At 37.7% G+C, this 22,112-nt stretch overlaps 1 protein-coding gene across 13 annotated transcripts in view; it reads right to left on the minus strand.

The window, feature by feature from the left end:
• Nucleotides 1-17,587, minus strand: part of CFAP20DC (CFAP20 domain containing) — a 99,901-nt gene extending 82,314 nt beyond the window's left edge. For 9 of the 13 annotated variants that reach the window (XR_012589331.1, XR_012589329.1, XR_012589327.1 and 6 more), the window contains exons 1-5: nucleotides 17,361-17,385; nucleotides 12,983-13,787; nucleotides 10,619-10,708; nucleotides 10,029-10,122; nucleotides 7,331-7,403 (exon numbers count right to left, since the gene is read on the minus strand). Coding sequence is in view for 6 of the 13 variants with exons in the window: in XM_074602705.1 (XP_074458806.1) it covers nucleotides 7,331-7,403; nucleotides 10,029-10,122; nucleotides 10,619-10,708; nucleotides 12,983-13,003 (278 nt within the window). In the remaining 7 variants the exon portion in view is untranslated. Of the gene's footprint in view, nucleotides 1-7,330; nucleotides 7,404-10,028; nucleotides 10,123-10,618; nucleotides 10,709-12,982; nucleotides 13,828-17,360; nucleotides 17,421-17,488 lie in introns of those variants that run through there. The other 4 variants (XR_012589328.1, XM_074602707.1, XR_012589330.1 and 1 more) reach the window with 3 other exon arrangements.
• Between the last annotated feature and the right edge of the window lie 4,525 nt (nucleotides 17,588-22,112).

Raw genomic sequence — 22,112 nt, forward strand, 5'->3', positions numbered from 1 at the left:
TTCTCACATCTAAACCATTTATTCTAATTACTAAGAATTGCTAAGAAGTCTGCCCTTTAAAAAGACAAAACTAAGTCTTCTTGCTAACACTGGATCATGCCTTGCCTTTCTTCAGCATACGAAAATCCTGAATAACTAACTCTACCAACCAAACACACACAGTATTCAGTTTGATCTATGTTACTTAAATTAATCCACCAACTGAAATATACATAATTAGTACTTCTCCTCTCTCTAAAGTCTTAGAAGACAATAATTTATTCTGTAATATCACCAGGACATATTTAACACCATGATAAGTTTTATTCTATTATTTAATAGCATATTGTATGGTAGATTAAAGTAGACTCACTACCTAGCAACTTAAGACTTAACAAAACAAAGTGTATCTCCCATCGGTTCCAACACAGCAAAGATATAGTTAAACAAAGATAAAGTGATACTGGTTAAAAGAATTACTTTCAGGGCATTTTGAATATTATGCAGAAATATGGCAACACGAAAATAACCTTCTTGATCTTGGACTGCAGTGACTAGTGGAAGAAGGGGGAACTGTACAGACTGCACACCATGTTTCATCAGCCTACTAAGCTAAAGGTATTGTGCTATACTAAATTAAGACTGCCTGTAACTGCATATGCAAAAAAAGCAATTACACTAGCTGCTCATTTGCAGACACTACAACTACAAGACAAATCCCGTAACATCAGCCTTGGAGGATACAACAGCCTGATGAAGGAAATATTCCTTTTTCTGACAGCTGTTGACTTCACTGTACAAATTTTATCTAATTTGAGGTTGGCAGACTGATGAGTATGCTCTGGTCTGAGAAGAAAGCAATATGCTATTTCTATTAAAAGTCTGAGAAATACATTTTTGTTCATCATTCTGTTTTCCTGGTCTTTAAATAAATGGTAATGCTGGATAACCTGTCCATTATCAGGCCCAAAGTGATCAGCCAAAAGGAGAGTGATGCATGGAAAAAGAAGAGGCCCCCTCCCTCCACTCTCCCCTCCTTGCCAAAATGATCTCTGCTTCCCCTACCATTCTTTATCACCTATTCAGCACTCCTCCTCGGCTTTCATGCTTGTTCTGCCTTCCCACATTGACACCTCCTGGTCTGCAGACACAAACTGTTGCCAAATACAACCTGGAAGACTTCATCATATCACCAGAAGGATGCGCACTGGAAAATACTGGTTTAAGGCATTAATTAGGCCAATCAGACCTCACCCAGATGTAGGATATTTTAAAAGAAGTCACATTGTAACTTATTCTGAAAATGTTCTTTTGGTTTTTTTTTTTTTACATAGCTGAGTCAAGAACCTGAATTCAGGACCTCTGTAAGTTACCTGGCCCTAACCAGACTCAAACCATCTCCTTTCCAGTTTAAAACTAAGTATGTTACTTGGATTATCATAATCTCTCACTAAGTATTCCTTCTTTTCAGATCTCAATTTACTTGTCACTAAGCATCCAGAAGAATGTAACAGTTTTATCTAAAGTTAGAATTCCAGTCTATCTTTACAGTGAAAAGCTGGTACTCTTCTAACCCCATCCTTCAATTTCCTGCAGGATGTACCAAAATCATTCTCACCAAGGTCTGTGCCATTAGACTCCCACTGTACTCTCCCTTTAAGAAACAGGTTGATCACAGAATCATAGAATGTGTTGGGTTGGAAGGGACCTTTAAAGGTCATCTAGTCCAACCCCCCTGCAGGAGGCAGGGACACCTTTAACTAGATCAGATTGCTCAGAGCCTCATCAAGCCTGGCCTTGAATGTCTCCAGGGATGGGGCCTCCACCACCTCTCTGGGCAACCTGTTGATACAGTGTTCCAGTAAGTTAAATTATTTTACCTCCTGTTTTTGCTTTGATCCCTTTTTGAAAGCATAAGAGAATAGCAGCACATCAGGGTCAGAACAGCAAGTGAAATGTTTTGGCCTACCAATTTAAAATAAAGCAAAATATCTCAATGTTAGTGGCAAGATTTAGGAAAGGATTATCAACTGTACTGAGCTCATGGTGAAAGCCTGCCAATAAAGTCCTGACTGAAAAGAATATAAGGAATCATCTATCCTGATTTTGACCAAATGTGGATACGTGCAAGCTCTAGAACAGAAGATCAACAGTGAAAAAAGTCTTTCTCCATGCCTGATGTTTTATACTGATTAATTGAACAAGCAATGAAGTTATTCATATAAGAAGACTTTGAACAGTTTTGCAACTGCAGAAACAATGAAAGGTATCAAATGTGAGAAATTAGAAATATATGCAGAATAAGAGTAACAGATTTATCCTGCCTAGGGGGAAAGAAAGTACCTATCTTCTTTCAGACCAAGTGGCTAATCTAATTAGCAACATAATTTTAACTAGGACTGTGCATTTTGTTATCAGTTATATAATAATTGCATGGATCCTTTTTTGTATCTGGAAGCAGGACACCCTGATCATGAGATATCTTTTTTGGGATACCTGTTTTCTAAATGACCACCCATGCTGTATTGGTACTTTAGTGAAAGTGATAACTGGAAGAGTTATTAAAAAATATTTACTCTTAAATATATTACGTAATCTCCTTTGTAAGTTATGGAATTTAACATACCCTAATACTTTTAAGAACATTTCTGTATTTCACTTGTCCTTCACAAAAATTCAAGGAGCAAGCCTCATGCTACTTATTAGACACCGTAATTTCAAAATTCCTCCAGCTAAATCTGTTCAACAAGTTTTACCTTCAGCCTCTATCTAAAATCTTCAAATCCTGTCAGAAGTACACAATAGAATTAGCATCTATATCCTGCTTCTAATTTTAAAAGGTTTGTTGAAGTTTTGCAAGACTAACTGAGATTCATATTTTTATTGTTCTGTATCTGAAAACATGCTGGGTCTTTAGATTAACATGAATAATTTATCATATCTCTGTCAGCAAAGCTAAAATGATGACTAATTACGTTAGCATGTAATTCACATAAATTCAAGCTATTATGGTGTCTATGAATAAATTAGCTATGCATGTAAAATCTAGTATGTTCTGGTTATTAAAAATTTGAAAGTAATAAACTTATATTTACAGAAACTGGTTGAAAAAAGGAAATATGGTACAACAATCTATACTGTGCTGTTCACAAGCCTCGCAATAAAATTTCTTATCAACAAGTACAACTACTTTAAGAATGTAGATATTTTAATCCCTTTCCCCTGCAGATTCCTCTACACATAACTAGCTAAACTTTGACAGAAAACTTCTTAAACCTTATCAGGTGTGTTCCAGAGTTTGAAACTCCACGGAGTTCCCATTTATTCGATAAATCAGAACATCTCTTTGTGTTATAAATCCACTAACCTTCTATGTATGATCAAAAACATCAGTCCTCACAGAGTGAAAATAAACTACAACTGTGGTTTCAGGCCATGCTAATTCTGAGAAGTCATTCCAAAGAGTTCAGAAAACGCCAAATTTTCAAAAGCTAATGCCTACCAACTGTGCTTGATTATTCCCAAGCTTTCTGAAATTCTTCTCCCTGGCGAAAAATACATGTGAGCAAAAACCAAGCATCTGCCTTAATTCTGATCATTTTCAACAAGTAAAAAAAAAACAAAACAAAACTAGATTTAAAACACAAAATCATAACTTTAAATTACAGACTGTAAGTCCTATAAATGGGGAGCAACAATCCCACGTGCCAGTACAGCCTGAGGGCTGACTGGCTGGAAAGCAACTTTGTACAAAATGACCTGAGACTCCTCGTGGACAAGAAGTTGACCATGAGCCAGCAAAGCACCTTTGCAGCAAAGAAAGAGAAGAGCAATCTGGGCTGCATTAGGAAGAGCACTGCCAGCAGGTCCAGGGAGGTGATCCTTCCTACTCAGCCCTGGTAAGACCACAGCTAGAGTGCTAGGTCCAATGCTCAGCTCTGATATGAGAGACACAGGCATACTGGTACGAGTCCAGCTCAGGATAATGAAGATGATTAAGAGACAAGAGCATCTGACTTAGGAGGAGAGGTTGAGGGAGCTGGGATTGTTTAGCCTTGAGAAAGTTGAAGGGCGAATCTCACTAATGTGTATAAATACCTGATGGGAGGGAATAAAGAAGACTGAGCCAGACTCTGCCTCACCAGTATTTAAATGGACAAGAGGCAATGTGCACAAATTGAAATACAAGAGATTTTCTTCGAACATACAAAAAAAATTTACTCTAAGGGTGATTGAACACTGGAACAGGTTGCTCAGAGAGACTGTACAGTATCCATCCTTGCAGAGACTCAAAACCCAACTGGAGGGAGTCTTGGGCAAGTTGCTCTAGCTGAGTCTGCTTTGAGCAGGTGGGTTGGACTAGACCATCTCTGGAGGTCCCTCCCAGCCTCAACTATGATCTTATACTTTTCCTGTCTGCACATGGTTGTGAGAAAAACAGAAGGGGGAAAAATATCTTTGTATCTTCATGAAACTACATGTAGTGGGAGAAAACAACTGTGGTAATAATTCTACTGACTAATGAAAGCACATCAGATATGAGGCCAAATAATTATAATTTGATTAAAAAAAATAGTCAGTGTTTACTCCAATAGTCCTGAAGAGGAATAAGTATTAAAAACCTTCAGGTGAGTTTATCTTTCTTGCCAAAGTGGGTTAAATTCTGTACATCTGCTTACCAGCTGGACAGTTTTTAATTTTGGTACCACTGGCAAATTTCACTTCTGTCTTCTTCCAAGTTGCTACCCAGAATGAAGGAGTACTATAATGGGAATTGATCGCTGCTCAGGATATTTTTATTAGCACCTGGACAAGTTCTCTTTCCTTCCCTCATAACACCATTCAGTATCTAAAATATTTATACCAAATCTCATATTTATAACAAGGACAAAGTAGAATTAAATTTAGGTTTTAAAAAGTTTTTTCTTGGATCTTAAAATACAGTAATATTTTATTTCTACTCAAGAGAAAGCTGGAAAATTAGAGATAAGACATAATTGATGATAGATTTGCAAAGAATGAAAACAGATAACCTCTTTATGACAGAAAAGAAGATCTAAGAGTTTTGGATGGTGTTTGTAATCACTCCTAGTTCCATTTCTTCTCAAACAACAAGATCAGAAATAGATGACAAAATCCTGCAAGGTGACAATAGAACAGAGAAAACATTTGGATATCTACGGAACTATTTGTGCAGCCATCCAAAAAATCTATTTTACACATTTTTTAGGCAGATCAATACATTGTTAATGTGGCAATACTCATCTAATCATGCCATCTAACAAAGTCTCTAAAATTCTACTTAAATTTCTTCTAAAGAAAAGGCAAACCAGCTAATTTAAACAGTTGTTTCCATATTCAGTATTTATCACAGGAATCCTGCATGACTGGTTGATAGCAGCGAGTTAGAAGATTTAGCTCAGCTAATGCCAGCAGTGATGGATGGCCTTGAAGAAATTCTTGTTTGCTGATCAGATCGATCACTGAACAGAATGCGAAAGAGAGGATGAGGCTCAAACTAAATTCGTATTTCCATCTCTATGCAGAATGGGAGAGGAAGAAACGTACCATAAAGCATCATGTGCAGCTATTACAAAACTTGCCAAAGTGTTTTTTAATATAAAGGAAATTTGATGGCTTGGTATGGTATCAATTTTCACTTGAAGCTACTCAAAGATTCAGTAGTAAGTAGTCAGATAATGTAAGAAACCATTTTCGAACATTAAACTCCAGGAAGGACCAGCACAATCAATATTCTGTCCACAAACAAGCAAGAGATTCCTTTCAAAACATCTGAAATGAAGAGAACTGAATGGCAGTCACATGAAGCAAGGAGGACTTGTCTACATTATCTACTGGATTATCATGAGTCTGCTAGGATAAAATACACTGTCTATTTTGCAATTCTTGAAAGAGTTTATACTACATCAATAAGTTACACTCGATTTCTAATACAAAATTTTAGAACTAAATTTATTTTTAAAGAAGTTTTATTAACTTCTGCATACTTCTGCACTAAGTGGGGAACAAATGAGATTGTACTGTTCAGGTATATATACACCCTGTGTTCTCTCTCAAATTCCCATGTTCCATGGAGAAGCAAAAATATGCTCTGGTGAAGATCTGTGCTAAATAAGTTATTTTATCCTTTATTCAGATTCTAAAATCATGTTAGAAATTAAGCATGCCACAGAGGAATGTATAATGTTACAAACATGATGTAGGTTATAAATGCCCACTACCTCACAAACCACTGCAACTAAAATACCTGCATGGATTGTTATAAATTGACTGAGGAATTTTAATAAATATGACTCAATTCGCAATAGCATATGCTTTGTTAGTATAACAAAATATTCCAAGATGACTATATTTATGCGAAGGCACAAAAGATAACAGAATTACCCAGCAACATGAAATGGCACACCATCCTAATTTTATCAAATAGATTATTCAGGTTATAATGAACAGTTTCTCTACTACGGTATAGCTGGAATGATATTTTCTCAGCATCTCATTTTGTCCTCTGACTTAAACCTACAAAGGTTGTTTCCCCTTATTCCAGACACAAGAGACTTCAATCAAGAAAAGCTGACACCTATGGATTCAGATAAATGCAAACCTACAGAAAGACAAACAAATATAAAATTCTGCATTGACTTTACTCAGTTTAATTGCATATCCTTCAACCCATCTTTTCTTGCAGGGTTTCTAATGGCATAATATGTCTTTTGTTAATCCAAATCTTAGATGTTCTACTGGCTACAAAGCTGAGTGGGCTGTGCTGGTTATAAACAGATGGTGCCGCTAAGGCAGAAATGGTGTTCAATGACTGACAACTGCCCACATTTAAAACTGTATTAAAACATTCCACATCAAACCAATGAAAAAGGTCTGTTTCAACTGTATCTTTTTCCTTACAAGACATAATTATACCAGTTGAGCACTCCAGATTGTTCTAGCTTTTTACAACTTGTTTGGTTGGGTTTCCCCCCCCTATTATTAGAATATATATTTCTTTTTGCCCTGAACCAAAGGGCCCTGGAATAGTTATTTATAAATCTCTTACAAATTTTCAGGAGACCCTCATGAGCCAGTATTTTAACATGTTTGATCAATTCATGTCCCATTTCTTCAGATTTTATACCATCTTGATTTTTAGAGCTTGTTCTGTCTTCAAAGGAGCGTCAGTGTTTAAAACATCCATGAAATAATGATCTCATTAGATTAATTACTTCTTATTGACTTGATAAGTCACCATGCTTTAATGCAAAATCTGCCACTACAATTAATGTCTGCAATCAGGCATTGACTTTATATTAAGTATTCAAGGAAATTTTATGCATCTTACAGTAACTCAGTGGAGAAGTCTTGTCCCAGCGGCACAAAAATCTGAAGTGTCAGAAATTGCTGGATCAGTCCCACTAGAAACAGGAAAAAAATTAAGTACATGTGCTGTATGCGTGCAGATGCACATTTCACGATTAAGCATTTCAATTTTGTACCACAGAGCTATACTCCTGCAACACTGTTTCCCAATGTTAACACAACATACAAACACAAGAAAAACCTGAAGAAAACCAATTCAAGCTGCAATAAAAGTGTTGTTTTAAAAATCCCATCTGTGGCTTTGATGGTTCTCATGAAAATAAAACTTCTTTTTACTTGCAATTCTACATTGTGTTCCAAGAACACACAGACACCAAATATCCCATAGGAACTATAAAATAAAGTAATACTTCCCTATCAAGATTATCTTATAGTCATATGAAACTTGCTCTCACGTTTGTGACAAGGTACACCTCATTAAACAGCTTCAAAAACCCCTTGGGTAACAATGCAATCCAGATCATGACAACAATGCTCAGTGTAGGCTTCTGATTTTCAGAAGAACTGATTTAACTGAGGCAACAAACAGAAGAAGTCTTTTGAGATTCAGGTAGCTATCAAGGGAAAACAGATAGTACAAAGCGGTCTGAATTGAACCCTATGTTGTTTTCTTAGTTATTCCATCGGGGGGGTACAGGCTGCTCTTCATTGGCTTAACAAAACTCAACAGCAACATTAGTTCCTCTTCTAAAGAATGCCAATTCAGAACTTCCGTCTTTTGTGGGTCAAATGACACTTTAAAATTTCAAATTACATATAACATCTTTTATTTTGGAAGAGTACACCGAGATTACAGTACAACTGGGAGATTGTATACTTGACATAAGTGAAATATTTGAGCTACATACACCTCAAAAGAGGAAGAGACAGGGGAAGACGGAATGGTAACAGATGGAAATTTGACTGTAGTATTGTAGCGCTAGCTAAAGTAAATTTAAAACCAAACTATTAGCAGTGATAATCCGCAACACTAATTCTCAATCCTCATTTTAGGCTGTAGCAGTTTATTGTAACATTGGCAATAAACAAATTAAAGTTGGATTTCTCAGAAAGATACATTAGACTAATATTTATTATACTGAAGAAAACAGTAAATTTCTTTTATAGACATCAGATTAATCTTCAAGGCCTTAGTGCATTAACAAACTATATAATTTCCTGTTATTTTTGTGTATGTTTGGAAAAAACAATTTCTAATTATATACCCTGAATGAGAAGTATACTACAAGATTCCTGTTTCATTTGACCAAAATCACCATCTCAATTTTTCTTCAGAAGCCAGCAGTTACTTCTAAACCAGCTCAATTCATTACTACAAGTCTTATAAGGTATAATACCCTGCAGTGGAGTTTAAGGCATAAATTATAATGACTTCTGTATGCCCTGAGAAACAGACTGCTTTGATTCTGGTTTATTCTGGTGCAAGTAGTACACAACCTGAGGAAACACTCTGTCCTGGTTTGAGGTAAAACAGAACCAACTTTCTGTTCAGCAATTTTATTTCTTAGCTAGGCCTCTTCTAACTCTCTGAAATTAACAGCTTGTTGTGTCTGAAGTGGTTCGTTCAGAGTGATAAGACAGTTTGTGCCAAGGAATGGTATGCAGTGAGGGTCTTGCTTCTATTTATTGCTGTAACAACCAAGGTCAGCTAATTTCGTTATTTGCCCCGTTAGAGGGTCAGAAGCGGAAAAGCGTAGAGGGGTCCCACCTGTGGGTAGGAGCGGACAGGACAGGTGACCCAAAATTGACCAACAGGGGTATTCCATCCCATCTGCCCCATGCTCAGTATAAAAGCTGAGGAATCAAAGGGTCAGCTCTCTTCCTTCAATGGCTGACGTCTGAGGAGGACCCTGTCTGTTCATGGGCCTTTGATCCCTATCAGTGTGTTCCTAACTCCAACTCTGGAATCCGGTTCCCACCCACCATTGAGTCCAGCCTGGGACTTCCCCAGTGCCTGATGGTGACATCATCCTGGGAACTTAATACTGTTTATATATACTGTATCTATTTCATTATTTTCCTTTTTTATTCTATTAATATTTCATTAAAGTAGTTTAGTTTCTTCTAAACTCATAAATCTCTCTTTATCTCTCCCCCTCCTTCCCATGCACGAGAGGCTGGGGGGGAGCATCTGTCGCCGGCCATTGGCCAATTTGGCCAAAACCACGACACACTCCATAGTGCCCATCAAGGACTGATTACATAAACACGGCTGAAATTTGTTATAACTTCCTTGTACTGCTAGTCCTTACTTGATACATAAAAGTAAAAATACTTTAAAAAGTAAAATGAGAAAGAGGACAGGAACCTATTTCATATTCTGTAATGCCAATAGAATTATTGACTTTAGTAAGTGCCGAATGGGGTCAGAAGTTATTTGCCAGACATCAGTCTGCAGCAGGATCAGGTACAGAAGTGAACCTAGCAGCACAAGGACAACTTGTATCAATGAGGATCTTCCCTACAGCACTTACTTTAATATGGTATTTCTATAGCTTTTACTTATTTTAAACTGATCTAAAAAGTTAACGAAAAAACACTTTGCTAATACCGAATTACTCCCAAAGTAAGGGAGAACTTAATGGAAGTTTTACATTCCAATATACGACTGATTTAATAATCAGAACAACATCACAGACATTTAATTCTTTGATACTTACAAGTTTGTCTAGTTTCCTTTGGTAGCTGCATTTTGTTAATTTGGCTGCTTCCCTCAAGTACAAAAACAAAGCCTTTTACTTCTTTATCATATTCCTACAAAAAGGAACAATAAACAAACATAAGCATCCTGATAGAATTCTTCTCCTCATAACCAACCATGCTACTAACATGCAAAGCTACTTTTAAAAAAAAAAATCACAAATGGCAGACAGCACTACAAGTATGACAGTAGTTCAAATATGATGGTAATAATATAATCCATAGAAATATGTCCTTTACTTGCATGTTTTATAAACAAATAATGCCAACAGACAGGACTCATGACCCAATGGGCCCCACTCAATCCATTAATTATCAGAATAGCAAAATTGCTTTCTAAATATTTAAACTATAAAATTATGCTGCTACCAACCTAGTCTGCAAGCAGGCATAAAGAACTAATTTAAGTAGTCATAGTCTGTCATAATGACAGAACTGCAAGTGACAACTCCACTGTGAGGTCAAAGCCCTCATTACCTTCTAATTTTAAGCTTCATTCACATTTCTCTGTTTTATACTCCAGGTTTTATAAGTTTCTTTAAAAACTTACTTTCCATATAGCTGATGGATTACCAAAAATCTTCCATTTTGCTCCTGGGTTCTTGCCTTGAGCACTGAATATTTCAACAAATGGGCCACCCTATAATAAAATGGTTTAAGGACACACGATCCAAGCAAATGTTCGGCACTGAATCAACAATGGTCAAGATGAGTACATAAGAACAATCCCTCCCCACACTCAGTATTACTGATCAGTCAGACAGCAGAATATTAACAGCTTCTAGACTACTAAACATAGCAATCCATACAGTCAATATTTGGCTTTACTAGAGGATCAGAACATAAAATTGAAGGAATACCATGGAATATTTCAAATGATTTTATTTATAATGTCATTCTCTAAAAAGCAAAATTATGGTAAACATTCTAAAAACATGCAGGAAATTGTCAATTTATATTTGGATATGGTTTATTTCTACAACTCAAAATAAGTGAGTTTTAAAACAAATAAAAATAAAAAATAAAAACTGTTGCAGATTGGATGTTTTGTCTGATTTCCTATGGAAATGAAGTTTACACAATCTGTCTACATATGTGAATATGTTCAGCTCTGTCTGTGAGAATGTCAAAGACATTTCTCAGTAACTTTTCTACCAGTTACCAAATTCCAGCCTGATTTAACCAAACAGTGTGGGAAACTCACAAAAATTTACTATCTTTTCTGGGCCAACTTAAGTGGCCTTGTAGTAGATCTGATCCTACTGTATCACCATAAAAAGGTAAGGGCTGTACTGCTGCTGCGGCCTTCATGAGGCATCAGAGAATTAATACTGGAAAAAGATTATGAATGCCCGTGCCAGATGAAAAATTCCTTATGCAGAGCATGTGCCCTACTAGACATCAAAGAATCTAACCATAGGCTCTTGAGGAGATAGGCTTTATCACCTCTGCTTAGGGAATTATTTGCTTCAGCATTTTTCCTATTTGATGTCACATTTTGGGACATCTGAAGTGCTCAGCCTATAGTTTGATAAGCATTTTTTCAGCAGCATGGTTTACCTAATCAATCATTAAAACTGTGCTGCTCCCTTCTCATTCCTGGTTGCCTGCACTCCCTGATTCTCTTCATGTTCAGCTGCTCAAACAATTGTATGCAAGTCAGAACGAGCAGTCTTTCCAGCAAAATAAATGCTCCCCAGATTATGCTCTCAGAGAACAATGTTGCACTGTATACGAGTTACTTATTTTCCTCTGCCCACCTACACCTGGCAGCTTCCAGTCACATGGCTAACCCCAGTCATTAGACTTACTAAATTCTACGGAGATTCAAAACGGCATTCCATATACTGCACTTGTAGAATACATTTTAAATTTATAACGGATTAAAAAGTTAAAAATATGACATACTATCAATTTGAAACTTATTTGACATATTTAAGGATCCTTGACTACAGGATCAAGCTCAAAGTTAAGAATCTTTTTTTTTTTTTAACTGACAAGTTGTATGTGTTTGCAGCAAATCTTAAACAAGTGGCTTTTCCTCCCACATTTACAAATACATTTTGTTAATACTGCAGCTATTGAGTAGGCCCTGATTTGAGGTTAAACTAACTGAACAGGACATGGAAAACTACCGGAGATGACAGGAGAAATGCTGAACAAACACTGATATAAGAAGCTGACAAAAGTTACTTAGTGCCATGGAGGATGGCTGGATCTCACGGGTAGCAAAAGAGGAGTTATGCAAAAGGGAGTCAAACTCCACAATCAACTGGAGGGGAGTATGGGGCATCTTTTGGGAGCACAGTCCTGCAAAGCCAAGAGCACCTAGGCAACGGTATCAGAAATACCATATAAAGCTGAGATAGCCTAGGGAACAGCATCAGAAATACCAATTTTGGGTACAGATACAGCACATCTGGGACCAGTGAGGAAAAAGTAGTTAAAGGTGGGTTGCTTTCTTGGGAGGAGACTGGTGCAGAGAAAGGGAGGCAAAGCATGGTGAAAAGGGAGGCCAGGAAACAGTAAAAGGGATAATAAGATTTGTGAATGAGGCAACTAGTTTTGTCACAAAATTTTGCTGGACCAAGAGAATAAGCCAAGCCCCTTTTTCTGACTATACCTTAAGAGTTGGACCTGCTTCCATGACTGGGAGGATGCAGACGGTGTGCCTTCCCTGGCCCATGAGGGAAGGCACACCAGACAAAGACATTGGTAACACCTTGTTGGTGTCCATTCTAGACCTGACAGGATGAGCAGCTACCCACTATTTCATAACATTTCTATAAAAATACTAAATAATGAAACATTCCAAAACATTTCTGCATCTGGACTTTTTGCCCCCCAGAATATGCCATTTAAATTGAGCTCTCAGGTGAAATGTAAGAGTAAAAAATAAAATTATTTGCTTTACCTGATAGTGATTTTTAAACATTTTCCAGCTTTCATAGGCAAAAAAAAAAAAAATTTCAGCTTCTCAATCAGTAAAGACACAGACTACACTGAAAAAAAAAAAACAAACAACGAAATAAAACAGGAAATCTTAGATAGAATATGACATGAAAAAATCTTACAATGAACCCCCAATTATATTTTAAAAGATATGAAAGTATTATGAATTACTTTTCATGAGTACAGAATGTATATCAACTGCATCAGAGCGCTACCACAGAAGAATTAAGATCAAAAAAATATTAATATTGATGCTGTCTTGGAAAATGTTCTCTTCATGCATCAAATACTCAGGGCTGCCTGTGTTTCCTTGTATTCCAAGTAAAACTAGTAATTTTATCATCAGCTCTTACTTTTAACAATGAAGACTTCCTCATGCTTTTGAAAAATCATCTTTAATACACTTTTTTTATTATTCTTTGTTGTTGAATGCCCACTGAAAAACATTAGACTCCATTAAAGAGGAGCTTAACATTTAATACAGAAAAAGAGAAACATATGAAACAGCTGCAATAGAAACCACTCCATCTAGAGATATCTGGCAGAGACTTCTGAGACAAATTATCTTCTTTCACATTCAGCATTCTTCTTTGAGGATGATTAGTATAAGTCTCAAACCAAGCACTTAAGTTATCCGAGGGCTGCAAAAGTCAATGGGAGTTAAGAGACATCTGCAGTTGGAGAATCAGAACAGTAGAAAGTGAAGGGACTGATACTGGAAGGCTCCCACATCCCTCTCTGATCATGCTGAGTGTCTGCAATTTCACCTGAAGTCAACAGAGAGGGACCCTGAACATAAGAGGTAGTTGTCAGTCTCCAAAGACAGGCAGAACCAGTCACAAGAGACAACATGCACCTTCACTGTGAAAACTGAAAGTGCTCGTCAACTCACAGAAGCCCTTTCACCAGACTGTGCAATATCACCAGACTTATTTGCTATCTTTGTTTATGTTCATTGTTTCAGTTTAGACACAGACCGCTTATAATAATTAAATTATTTTTAATTACTGGAATTTTTTTTGAGCCTCAAACCATTTTCTTAACAGATAAAAAACCAATATGCTGACCAGAAGAATATAAGTATAGCTTCTCATAAAGAACGGTTTAGCTCTCTCAACCAGGAAGTGACAAAAAGTTTGAAACATTTTATAAAAAGATACACAAGATTGCGAATGAACTAGAAATTCAGTGACAATATGCATGAGTTCCTAAACAATGTACACATTTAAAGGATTAGAGCAGCATTCTATTTTAAAAAGTAGATCATCATGCATTTAGGAAAAAGTAATGAATCTGTTAGTGTTTAAACAAAATTATTTTAATCAGCAACAATTAATTTAAATCTTGAGGTTATCTGTAAATGAAATAAATGGAAAAAGGATCAGATATTAGAAATTTACCCCATGCTGTAGCCAGGAACTTTACTTCATTTTAAACTTTTTGATTATAAGGAAATCAAAATTTAGAAACCATAGCATTTGTAACAGGCCTGTCAAAACCTGTAATTAGTATTTTGATTGTATTACTTTAATAGTGCCACTGCACATCTAACCACCAGTTGCATTATTCTGCATTTTAGACCATTTCCTATACAAATGTCCTACTTCTTTAGTTGGCGCAATTTTTTTTTTTTAAGACTTACTACATTAGTGTTATATTGAACTATTCTAGACTATGAAGTAGACATTTTAGAAATGTCTTTTAAAGAAAACACTTCTAAAGTAAGTGTATTTTTTCTTCCTTCTGAATATATTCACTTTACATACAGAGCAATTGTTTTGGAAATCTGTTTATTCACTTTTGTGTCTGCAGCCCTAACTTCACAGTTATCTACAGCCTGTAAACAAACAAAACTACTCAAAATTGCATGATTCGTGTCTTAGTGAGAATTAATGGCACCATGGAACTAATCCCAGAGTGACCTACTATTTTGATTCACTTTGAGCTAAATGTGAAGGACCAGTAGTGAGAGAGAGGCAGAAGTCATGCCCTCCTACAGTACATATTTACAATGAGCGTATTACTGTAACTCCCATGGTCAGGCACTTGTCCTTTGAGGACTAAGGATTTCACCATCCCCCAGTTCTTATTTACAAGTACTTTCAAGTGAAAAAGATATGAAGGAAGACACTGCTTTTTCCTTGGAGCAAGGCCCTTTCACTTATTTTTGCTTTAAAAACAAGTTCCAGATCTGCCAAGTATCACGCATCTAACAAAACCCTCATCTATTCTGCAGTTCTGTTATGCCTTCTTACGTCTCAGGGAAAAATATTAAGACTAAATAAATGTGAGGGATTCACTGTATGAAAAGTATGAAGTTCTGAGATTGAAAAAAATAACTCATCTCTTTCAGAGACTACTACTAATATTCTGGTCAGAAGTCTTCTGCTGACTATAATCCTACTGTATATTTTGGAACAAACATTTAGTGTTTAGTATGTAGAGGCCAAGTTTCATCTTCATTACCATACCATCTTTCGGGATGGAAAGGCTAAAGCTACTTAGCAAGGTGGACAGCTACAGTATTTGCAGACATTGCTGTAGTCAGAATTACACATAAGATATAGAAAGTAATACTTCATTTCCTTCACTCTTTTCTCAAAGTATACTTGGCTTTCATAAGAGCCAGTCCACTGTAGGCACATCACACAGTTTTGAAGGAAAATGCAAACAGCTCTGCATACAGTGCAAGGTGAGAGGAAGCCATGTTGATATATTAGCTTGGGTTCAACACTGTGCTAATATACTTTGCCTCTCAGCAGTGCTTATTAGCTTTGGCTTGACATCACTAATTTATCTCCACACTGTATTGTGAGCTCTGAGCACAGAAAGAACGTATGTGCACTGGTAAAACACCATGAAGACACGCACCTATATCACACAAAAAACTTCTGCTACTAATTAATTCTTAAATTCAGGTGGAGGAAGCATGCAATTCTCTCATTTTTCAGTCACAGATCAAACTTTTTTTTATTGCCCTGAACCATGTACTTTAGTGTATCTGTCCAACTGGAAATACAGGCTTAAAATGTCAGTCAATGACAAACCATCAAGAACACAGTTTACAAAGTTACACGACAGTGAAAGATACTTATCTTTGTAAGAACAGATTCCTATCAGGATTTACCTTGTGAGGTCTTGATTTGTGCACTGACTTTGATCATTAGTTTCACAATGTTTCCTACACTGAAAGTAAAGTAGAAGCAGTCCAAAGGGCCCTCTAATCCTTCCATTCCAAAAAACCACTCAGGACCCTGCAAAAACATCTCCATCCTATGACATCTTCTTATGTATGTTTTTTTCTTCAAACTAGAATGTTTCACATTCAAACATTTCTATAATACTTTGTGTTTATTTAACACAATATACACTGTAAAACTGTGATTCAAACAATTGGTTCTTAGTCAGTTACAAGCAAGAGTATTTTACAAACAGTAAACGCAAACAGACCTTCATGCTTCTTTAAAATACTTAATACTAAGTGCTACCCTAACCGCAAGGGAGGCAGGGATGGACAGACTCACCCATTCCTAAAAGCCTTCGTAGTCATAGTTAGCCCCTTGACTTAAGGGGGACAACTTAGGTAAATATGTATTTTCCCAGTGTTGAAAAAGCTGTGTTTATTAAAGATTTTCTATTATGAAGTCAAAAGTGTGAAGCAAATTAAAGTGAATTTGCACCTACTACTAATTTGCATTGAAAAACACCACAAATACGCTATTTTTGGCAGGGAATATAGGCTTAGACCCAAGACTATTAATACATATAACTCACCATCACAGGCCCAAAGCCAGTGCTGATTTATGGTAGGCTGGGACACACCAGAGAAAGCAGTTCATCACTGATGAAGGGTTTTAGTATCTTCCAGACAAATGAATTCCACATATTAAATATTTCAAGCTAGGTTTGCAACACTGCTATATATTTTCTCAAAATACAAGTTAACATAATAAATGGGCAGAAAGGCCATTAATAGACTACACCAAGACTACCGGCATTTCCATGTGAGAAGCAGCACAGACAGCCTCTACGCACAACTCGCAGAATTAAGAAGAAAAAAATATATTTAAAATCAAGCTTTTCACTTTTACATAGAAAATCGATCATACAGGGTTTTTGACACAAGGCCCACGTTTCAAGCACCAGCACCCCCGCACACCCATTTCCCTACGCCATCACAGCGCCGACGCCGCGTCCCACAGCGCCGGCCCGGCTCCCCCGCCCCTCCGCCGCCGCCGGGGCGGGCCTGGCCGCCCTCCCGCCCCTCCACGTCCCAGCCGCTCGCTACAGAGGACCGGGGCCGTTCAGCCCGGGAAGCTGAAGCCCCCGCCGGGTCTCACCTGGGCGAGGGTGGCTGGGGACGAGGCCGCACCTACGGAGGGGGGGGGGAGAGGAGGGGCGGGAGCCGTTTAAAATGGCGGCGCGCGGGGCGTGGCTCCATCGGTCAGTCACGGCGGGCGGCCGTTACCTGTAGGCGCGCCCGTGTCTGTCAATTCGGGTTCCATCGGCGGCGGGTCAGAGGATGAGGCGGGTGCCCGTCGTCTGGCGGTGGCCGGGCTGCCCGCCGACCTCCCTGGCTTTCGCTAAGTGAATAAAATCCGGTCAAAGCTGGCCTCCTCACGGGGTGTCCCTCAGGGCACCCAAGGCTGAGGGTGGCCGTGTGAAATGGCGCAGTGTCACCCAGGGCCTGTGGAGGTGTTTCAAATGCAAAGGTCGCCAAAAACTCAACGCGTTTGCCATTTACTCTTTACGGCTTCATCATGTAAAGTTTTTTTTTGAGAAGGATGTAGGAAGCTGCGAGCCAGAGCAGCCACATCAAAGTCCCCGGTTTTTAAGGAATTCAAATGGCCTTGCAGATCTGACATTTTTCTCTAAGAGGAGGAAATGAGAAGGACAGCCCCAGTAGTTTAACATCCCTGTCAAGAATAAGTGAACGCCTCCTGATGGCTTCAAAATCCTCTGGGAAGAAGGTCACAGGGAAGCAATATGATCCTAGTTTTTATTATGAGATACTAATCAAAGAAGATCTTTCCTTGAAGTGACAGCTTTTTTGATCACAGCATTTCTTCATGAAACTTTGTAGCCCTTTCACAAGAAAATAATTGAATACTTCTTTCTTCCTCAAAGCGCGTCTTAATGTTTCTACAAAGGACAATTATTAAGAACCCTGTAACCCATCACAGCGTGATGGAATACATGAACTGAAAGTGCTGAGCCACTGGTGGGTCCTGCCCTGTCTCAGCCCACCACCGCCCTCTTCACCTTCCTTGCTTTTGCTCCTGAAAGGTACTGTCCTGGTTTTGCCAAGAAGGGAATGAGTTAAATCAATTGTAAGATTTATTTAGCTTTCTTATTTTACCTTGGGATTTTCAAAGAAATCACATCCAGTGCAGTTTTATCATACACTGGATTACACTGATTAGTGGTCTTGGGTACTGGAGATAAGGAAAACAATAAAACTGAGCTACAGGTTATTAAATAAAAACAGTTAATAGAACAAGGACAAAAGAGAGATGATGATGGCAAAAGAAAGGTTAAAAAGCCATTGAGGAGTTCTGTAGCCAACAGAAACTACGTAGTTCATTAAATATGGTTTAACCTGAAGTCATCTTGAAATTTGTTACACATGACTCTGTATCTAAAAAGCCCGAATCCTTTGTGACAAGGAGTTATGCTAAGGCCTGAGGAGTTAAGAAATTCCAGTTAAATACTGAGATTCAGGCTGAAGAGCCTAAAGTTATAAAGGTGTGTGAAGCATCCAGCTGTGTGTGTAAGGTGTGGAAGCAGCTACCTGTCTGCTCGGGGCAAAACTGGGCTGCACAACTCCCCTTTGCCAGCTGCCGGAGAAAACTGGTTTTAGACGTACCGTGAGGGGAAAATTTTTCCTCTGTTTCTTCCAGTTTTACAGAAAAAACCCATATCATTTATTGTAGATACTATGACTCAAAATTGGCAGGTAATGTAAAACTAGCAAGGAACTTTGCATTACTGAATTTGTCCCTTCTATGGCCAGAGCCCATCATAGTTCCAAGGTTTGTTTTGGAATTATGGTAATGTGTGAAACAATGTAAAAGTAATGATCAGACAATCATTTGTTTGTTATACTGACTTCTTTCAGGTTTTATCTGTAGATCAGCTGCTGTTGGTACCTGAGCTGCTGGGTTATGTAGTTTTCTTTGGCTAAACATTTTAGGCTGCTGTGCAGTGCACATTTAATAAAGCCCTGGAAAGATATGATGAGTGTTCAGCAAGTGTTTGGGTAATAGTTTGGGGAAAACAGTGAGAAGTCATATACATTTATCTTCTAATACAACCCTTCTATGTTCTGACCTTAACCTCTTACATGGTGCAGTGGGTTTCAGTGAAGAGATTTTTACTGCGTCTTGGAGTAGGAAATTGGAACAGACGGACATCCCTTCTTGTAAATGCCCTAAGCACAAGGTGTGGTTAGGTCTCCTGTCTTAAGTTAAAATACCAAGATGTTACTAGTGTCATGCTGGGAACTCGATTTAATTTAGGACAGTATTCAATGTGCACTAGATATTTGATGTGTCATATTAAACCCAGACATTTTTAAAGGACCCCCACTGCCATAGGTTGGGTTTATATCCATAGGAAGAGTACTGTACTTTTCTTCATCCATTCCTGACTTATTGCACACCATTGGTCACACTTGGAGCAGCCTGCCAGCTGATACATGGCAAGTGGCCTCCCTTCTCTCCTGTGTAAAGCTCCCTTTCAGGTCTAATGACCATTTGCCAGTCTGTTCTGTATTGTATTGTTCTGAACTGGTATGGTTTATGCTTTTTTAGACTGTCGGTTCATGTAGTCTGGAAATCTCTTGTCTTTCTAGTTCATACTGTATTTCATAAAATGCCATGTTTTGAGAGCGATATGAATTATAAATACTAGTTAAGCTAAGAAAGAAGATACACAGGCATCTTGTGAAATTTTCTGTAGAAACTTCTTGCCATTATTGACTTACAGGGAAGGGAGACATAGTGTGCCTTGCTGCCTGCTTAGCCTTCGCTTGGTAACAGCTGCCATGGAGCTGAGGCATATTTGGCCCGGTGCCAGGCCGATCTTCATTTCCTTTGAGCATTCCTTCTCAGCCAGTGACCTTCCTAGGAACGTGTTTGCCAAGATTTACGTCATGCAGGGTAATTTATCTGCATGGTCACCATTGTATCCACTACCATTTGTGGATCTCTGAAAATTTTCCAGTGGTATTCTTCCTCCTTCAGCCATGTACATGAACTCTGAATTTTGTCTCATTTTTATTTGTACCTTGGTCTGATACAAACACTGTTCAAATAAATAAAATAGTGGAATTCATTAGTTATCCTAACTATCTCTATTTGAACTTCTATAACAGAGGAATTTCTCTGAAACACGCATCTATATAATCTCTCCATAAGCTTAATGTTTTTCTTTCAGAAGAATGGAGTAACATGTTTGATTCAGAAAACACAGCATTTTCAAGAAGGTCGTTCTTCATAAATATTTTAAAATTGAGAATGAGTTCACAACCTATTTTCCTAAGCCCCACAAATACTTCATCAACAGAGGTTGTGTAGAATCCTTATTTGAGGACTGTGGATAGTTATGAAAAAATGTATTTGAGCCGATTTCTGTGGTGTGTACTTCCAAGATTCCTCTTGTGCATCAAGTTTCCTCTCACTGCTATGCAGTCTTGTTGCTCAAGCTTGGAAGGGGACTCCAGGGAGGGCCATGGTCAAGGGGACTGTTAAGGGGCTGGATGCAGCTGCAGCAGGGATGGGAAAGCTGCAGAGGCATTCCTTCCGCGTCTGTCTTTTCTTTACACCACATTGGACAGTGCTGAGATGAGAGCAAAGAGATTAGTATCCTGCTATCACCAGACTAATTCTGTTCATGAAGCGTACAAAAATATCATATTCTTTCTGTGAAATAAATGCACTGCACCACTCCAGGAAGCACCGAGTGCTCAGACAGTAATACTTGAAACTGGAAAATTGGCTACTTATGTCTTGTCAGGCTTTATAGGAATCCACCCATATGATCAGTTGGCCAAATTTCAGCCCTGAAAATTATAAGACATATTTATTGAGAATGCCTAAGTAGTTAGCCAGTATTCTTGGACGTAGAAAGAAAACCAGCACAGAGCTGAAAAGAATGTCAATTTGTTCTTCTTTTAAGCTTTGCTTGTTTTAAAACGGGGCCACTGGTATCTGTTAACAGATAAAATAAATGTGATAACATCTGAAAAAAGGCAATAAATTTCTTTAACTGAAAGACCCATCAACTTCATGCAGTGTGTCTGCTCATGACCTTCATTCCTTCAGAGTAGTTCATGAAAGTTACATAATAACAATGAAAGTGTACAGGAAAAGTGAAAACCTGCCATGGTTTGCTATAGTATTGAAGCAATTTGTGCTTTGGCATATTATATTAAAATGAAAAAGTTCTCTTTGCACCTGCTAGTGTGCTTTATAGTAGTTATAGTCTTCAAACACTCTGAATTATACTGTCTATTGGTTGTTTTGTTTCAGCTTTACAGTGTAGAAGGAGATTTTTGTCTAATGTTTCTTATAGTTTGTTCATGCATCTGATTCAGATAATTTTGAAAAGATTAAAGAAAAACAGCCTCTGGATGACCAGTGGGAACTTTAAATAGTGTAGCCACTCTTCTCTGTCCAGTAAAGCCATTAAATGATAAACTATTGATTTTTATAATACAATTAAGTTGCCAATGATTTCTTAAGAACTCATTTTACATTTTCTGTACTATGCACTCAGCACATTATCTATTGTAAATCGGATTATAGAGTTCTTAGTCTGGAATGAAAACATCTTCACGATATTCTCGGAATTAAAACATCTTCACACTAGTTGCAGTATTGCAGAGGATTTCACCTCTGAAATGAACCGGTGGCCTTTATCAGTTTAATCATGATGTGTATGTATACAATTAAATTTTTAACCACTGTAATTTGCTATTATTGGGACATTCTTAAGGTAGATCATTTATCATGCCTAAAAAGTTTTAGTCACTTGCATAGACAAGAATAAAAACTGGAATTTCACAAGGAGCCTCATGATTCAGGGTTAAA

This window comes from Larus michahellis, chromosome 10 (assembly GCF_964199755.1).
Source record: "Larus michahellis chromosome 10, bLarMic1.1, whole genome shotgun sequence".
Taxonomy (NCBI): Eukaryota; Metazoa; Chordata; class Aves; order Charadriiformes; family Laridae; genus Larus; species Larus michahellis.